We start from the raw sequence: 5,525 nt of genomic DNA on the forward strand, positions 1-5,525 counted from the left end.
TTGGTCTAAGAGTTCTATTAGGCCATGTTTACTTTCCTTGTATCCCAAGTCATGTGTAATGTATATATGCCCCTTGGGCCTTCAATAGAGAGATAAGTTGCTTTCATAACACGGCCATTTCCTCGCTCTGTGTTGCATGGATTTTTAGGTCTGGCTGGGTATTACCACCGCTTCATCAAGGATTTTGGTACACTTGCGGCTCCCCTTACAATGTTATTGAAAGCAGGATTTGCTTGGATGAACAAAGCAGAAACATCGTTCCATGTTCTGAAAAAGGCTCTTGTATCATCTCCTGTGCTACAATTGCCTGATTTCAGCTTGGACTTTGTGGTAGAATGTGTTACATCAAGGAAATGGTCCTGTGGCTTTCTTCAGTAAACAGATTGCACCTCAACACAAGCATCTTGCTGCTTATGAACGTGAGCTCATTGGCTTAGTGCAGGCTGTGTGTCATTGGCGGACATATTTATGGGAAAGATCCTTTCCTGTTCGCACAGATCATTATAGTTTGAATTTGTTGTTGGATCAACGTCTGTCAACTATTCCACAGCATCATTGGGTGAGCAAGCTCCTCTGATTTGATTTATGTGTCGAATTTCACCCTGGTCGCCAGAACATTGTGGCAGATGCTTTATCATGTTGCAATGCTGACGAAAGAACAGCCGATCTATGCGCCATCTCCGGTCCACAGTTTCCCCTCTTTGAGAACTTGCGGCAGCAAGGAGATAGTGACGAGGAGCTATCTGAATTAAAGGCCTGCATCTTGGCTGGAACTACTGAGCCTCATTGGAACATAGTTGATCGTTTGGTCACATTCAAGGGGCATGCAACCTGATGTGCTAATACAGCAATATTAGGAAATAAGTGCACTGATCAGATGAGGGCAAAAAAGAAAACAACATGTGTCACGAGCATGGGTTGAGCGTAGACGATGATTGTGATAGGTAGGAGGCTGGGGACTAGGACCCGTGCGTCCCCCTGTTGGTGGAGCCGTGGTAGCAGGAGAGGTGCAGGGGACAGGGCACAGAATTACAGCAGGCAGAAACGGAGAGATCAAGATTGGGGATTAGACTTCTTGACTTGACTCATAATAACTCACAAGATCATCAAGACTGTCAAAGAGGAGGCGTGGTGTTGGACATGGGCTGGTACCAAAGGCTTAGACACCATTTTACCTGTAACATAATCTCTTGTATCTGGGGCTGAGCATCCCCCCTTCTATCTGCTCATTGGCACCCACATCATCTCCTAGTTGTGTACATTGTTTGTGGGCTGCCTAACTAATGTTTCTTTCCCCTATCAATGCAATGATACGCGCCTAGAGTATTCGCGAAAAATAATAACGATGGCTGCCTCATTATATAGGGTTGGCCTTACACATATAGGACTCAAAGGCAAAGTTGGACTAAGACTCTTCCCTAAACTGAACGTGCAACTACTAAGACACTTGTGGGACATGGACTCGTGCTGCAGCCAACTAGTACTAGGATTCCTTAGCCTTTTAAGCTGGACGTCTGGATGCATGTTGCCTCCTCTGATACGTAGATCCCCACATGACATCTCTCCCTTCCTTGAGAAGCAGCTCGTCCTTGAGCTGGAATTGTGGATATATCTTCTGCAATTCCCCAGCCTTTTCCCAAGAAGCTTCAGTAGCTGGTAGTCCCTGCCATTAGATGAGAATTTGCAGTTTACCCCGAGTCACGCGAGATTTGAGGGCCTTCTCTGGAACAGGACACACCCGACCATTGTGAAGCAGAAGCAATGGTGGCGGAACTGCAGGAGTCTCCCCATGGTAAGGCTTCAACAAGCTAACATGAAAGACATCATGAATCCGAGCTTTCTCTGGAAGTTTGAGACGATAAGCTACTGAACCAATCTGTTCTATGACTTGGTATGATCCACAGAATTGGGGAGCTAGCTTAGAGTGAGCCTTGATTGCCAAAGATGCCACCTGACTATGATGTAAACGCAACCAAACCCATTGTCCAATCTCAAAACCGAGCGCTCTACGGGGACTGTCAATATTGTCTCTTATAGTATTGTTGTGCCTGCAGGAATCAACCCTAATATCAACAAGAAATTCATCATGGTCTTGGAGAAGAGAATCCACTGCAGTTAGTTTGGCACAGCCTGGCTCATAAGAGTGCAAAGGTGGAGGGTCACACCCGTAAACCACCTTGAAAGGTGTCTCCTTAAGGGAGGAATGATATGAAGTATTATAGCAATACTCAGCCCATGCCAAGGTTTTCGAGTCGATGAGTCGTTACGGGGTAGCAACTAGTGACGAGTCAAGCCTGGCCAATCGACTAGTCGCGACTAGTCTCGACTAGTCGAGGGGTTTGAGTCAACCCTGGCAGTGCGACTCGTCGACTAGACTAGTCTAGTCGCGACTCAAAAACAGTGGCCCATGCAAGCCATTGTCGGGGCCGATCACCTGAAAGGCAGCGTAAGTACATAGCAATCGCTTTGTTCACGGCCTCTTGTCTGACCATCAGACTGGGGATGAAAAGTTGAGCCTTTTTTAAGCTGTGCACCAGCCAACTGAAAGAGTCCGTCTCAAAAGCGGCTAGTGAAAATTGGATCACGATCAGTCGATCACTGACAATCAATGTTGGCATCCCGTGCAAGAACCACCTCATCAAAGAATACTCTTGCTACGGAAGTAGAGGATAAGGGTGTGCACCGCAACGATTGCGTCTTCAACGACGCACGCCCTTCCATCCGGACGCTAGTCCACGGCATCAAGGAGGAGGCCAAACTTTGGGCTACGGCAGGCGCTGCTGGACTCAGAGTAGTCTTGCCTCCGACCTGGGACGTGCACTAGCTCATGTCCCCTGACTGTAATTCGCCTCCTAGGAGGACTGTAACATAAAACACTCTTTCTTTTCAATACAATGAAATGCAAAGCTTTTGCGTTTTCCCGAAAAAAAAAAGGGTGTGCCAAAGGAATAAAGTGTGTGTATTTAGAGAAACTGTACACTACTGTAAGTATGACCGATTTGCCGTGCACATGCGGGAACCCCTCCACAAAATCCATAGATATGCCATCCCATATTTGTTGTGGGACTGGCAATGGCTGCAACAGGCCTGCAGGGTGTAAATGATCCCATTTGTGGCGTTGACATCTCACACAAGTCTGCACAAACTCCTTAACCAACTTGCGGGCCTGTGGTACATGGAAATCAGCCCGAAGCCGATGTAACGTTTTTTGAATGTCCTCATGACGAACTGTGTGTGCTGCTTCTAGTATTGCTGGTAATGTAGGAGAGGTGGTAGGCACATATACACGTACATCAATGTCTCAAGATCCTAAAAAGAACTACCTCCTTCTCTGGGGCTATAGTTTACAAATTTCACCCCAATAAGTGTAACCATAAATGTCAAGGACCGTATGCTACTTAAGATCACCATCGATTCTTTGGATACTCACGAAATGAATCATCACTAGGCCAAATTCAAATATAAATATCCAATGGTTAAAGCACGTCCTAGCGGTGTACGGTAGTTAGTGTCATAAATGACACAACAGTAACACCTCAAAACCAACAAAATGACAACAAAAAAAGGCATTCATAATAAAATTGACAAGATAAGAAGAAATGTCGCATAATTGCCCCGTTATTTCTGGTAAACTCTTCCCTCCGGTAAACCAATCCTACGCACAGTGTATTGAAAAGTCGTTTCGCGGTACTTCATTTCAAAGATGTTATGAGCGCACTCAACCTAAATTTGTTTTTATTAAACTGATTCGCAAACCACAAATTTTTTGACCCCAAATGTTGCCCGGCAAGCATGCCTTTGCTAAATCAACTTTCTAAGCTTCCATTGCACAAGAATGTTGCTTCGTGCCAGCCACAAAGCCTACTTATATTTCTCACGCATGTTTCTATGGCAGTAAATTTTTACTTCAACCACTACCACCATGTGCTTCCTTTATTTCTACACTCGTTCTTCTGAAATCACTACATTGTATGTGCTTCACTCACATGTACTTTTGTTTCTTTTAGTGAAGTTGTATCTTATTCATTTTGCTTCTTGTAGTAATTTTTTGTTTCAACCACTATCAGTGTCTGCTATATTGTTTCAACCATAGCAAAAAAATCATACAATTTGACTCTGTTACACACAGAAAAACTTGTTTCCAAAGTACTTGAAAATATTACCATTGCAAAGAAAAAACGTTAATATTGGTCACGAAAACTGTTTCCATCTAGCGAACAAATATGTTTCCAACTTACTAGAAAAATGATGCTTCCATTGATCAAGAAACATGTTACGTGGCACAAAAAAATGTTTTCATCACAAAATACATCTTGAATCTTGAAAAAAGAAAAATGCAACTAATCTGCTAGATCTATTAGCTAGAAACAAATCATAATTATCAATCTGTCTCTAGAAAACACGGAACAAGACATAAAGTTGGTCAAGCTTAAAGAAGTTTAACTTAGGACAAGCCTAAAACTTCAAATGTTTTGGGATGGAGAGAGTAGAAGCTAACAATTCTACCAGGCCCATGTACGCACACTCAGTTAAAATGGACATTCTAATCATATGGCAAATAGTTGGTCCGATGGCAAACTAGTGATCCCCGGTAATAGAAAGCCTACCTTCTGCAACCATTTGCTTTCTCTTCTCCCTTCGATGCAACCGTCCTTAGGTAGCACCGATAACCATTCATCACCACCCCCAAGAATCTAATAATGATCGAATACACAAACACCACCAATCTAAAGAATCCGGGTGCAGAGAAGAGGGGCGAGAAAAACCTTTGAACTTGGTACCGTCGTAGGCGATCACCATCCGCCACTTGTGCGAGCACCCCGCCGCCGCTGAATCTGCGTCGTCCGCCCCCGGGTGCAGCACAGCGCGGAGGCTGCCATCCACGAGCTGTCGCCGCCCGTCGAATATACAGACCAAGAAGCCACTCCATGTGAGATGCGTATGTAGACCGTAGGAAGGAGTGCGCAGAACGACAGGAGGAAAAGGCTTATACAGAGATGTTTCCGGCAGCAGCGGAGGCGGCGGCGCGAGGCGGGGTGGCGAGCCGGACGACGGCTGAACCCAGCATATCCAGTTCTCAATCTGATGCGGCTCAAAAAAAAAAAGCGAGCAGCGGAGATGGCCTTTTCCCAAACAAAGAAAGCAAAGAGGACGCTCGCTCGACCGATCAGCTGGGATCGGTCACGTCCTGTGCCGGTCCGATTGCTTAGAGCATCCACAGCCACACATACCAAATCCGGCAGCCTACGCAACCAGCGGACGCTTCTGAATGCGTCCATAGACAGTGATCAATCATATCTTAAATTTTATCCATAGAACCGTGTATCTTATGTTTGACACCCTAAATTCATACTACACATGTAACATAAAACTAATTTACATAGATTATCAATGAAACACACGAACAATCAAACAATGAAAATAGAAATCAGCAGCAAACAAACACCGAAATGCACATAATCCATTACATCAACCAAAAAATTACCATAGTTCATCACCGGACAGGTTCCGACCTAATTAAATAA

At 44.7% G+C, this 5,525-nt stretch overlaps 1 protein-coding gene across 2 annotated transcripts in view; it reads right to left on the bottom strand.

Annotated features, from left to right (window-relative positions):
* The window catches only part of LOC123180737 (tRNA pseudouridine synthase A 1), a 10,815-nt gene extending 5,606 nt beyond the window's left edge, over positions 1–5,209 (bottom strand). Inside the window, exons 1-2 of one of the 2 annotated variants that reach the window (XM_044592861.1) lie at positions 4,994–5,209; positions 4,767–4,887 (exon numbers count right to left, since the gene is read on the bottom strand). In XM_044592861.1, the coding sequence (XP_044448796.1) occupies positions 4,767–4,887; positions 4,994–5,068 (196 nt within the window). In that variant the 5' untranslated portion in view covers positions 5,069–5,209. Of the gene's footprint in view, positions 1–4,766; positions 4,894–4,993 lie in introns of those variants that run through there. The other variant, XM_044592862.1, reaches the window with a different exon arrangement.
* Positions 5,210–5,525: the final 316 nt, after the last annotated feature.

This window comes from Triticum aestivum, chromosome 1D (assembly GCF_018294505.1).
Source record: "Triticum aestivum cultivar Chinese Spring chromosome 1D, IWGSC CS RefSeq v2.1, whole genome shotgun sequence".
Lineage (NCBI taxonomy): Eukaryota > Viridiplantae > Streptophyta > Magnoliopsida > Poales > Poaceae > Triticum > Triticum aestivum.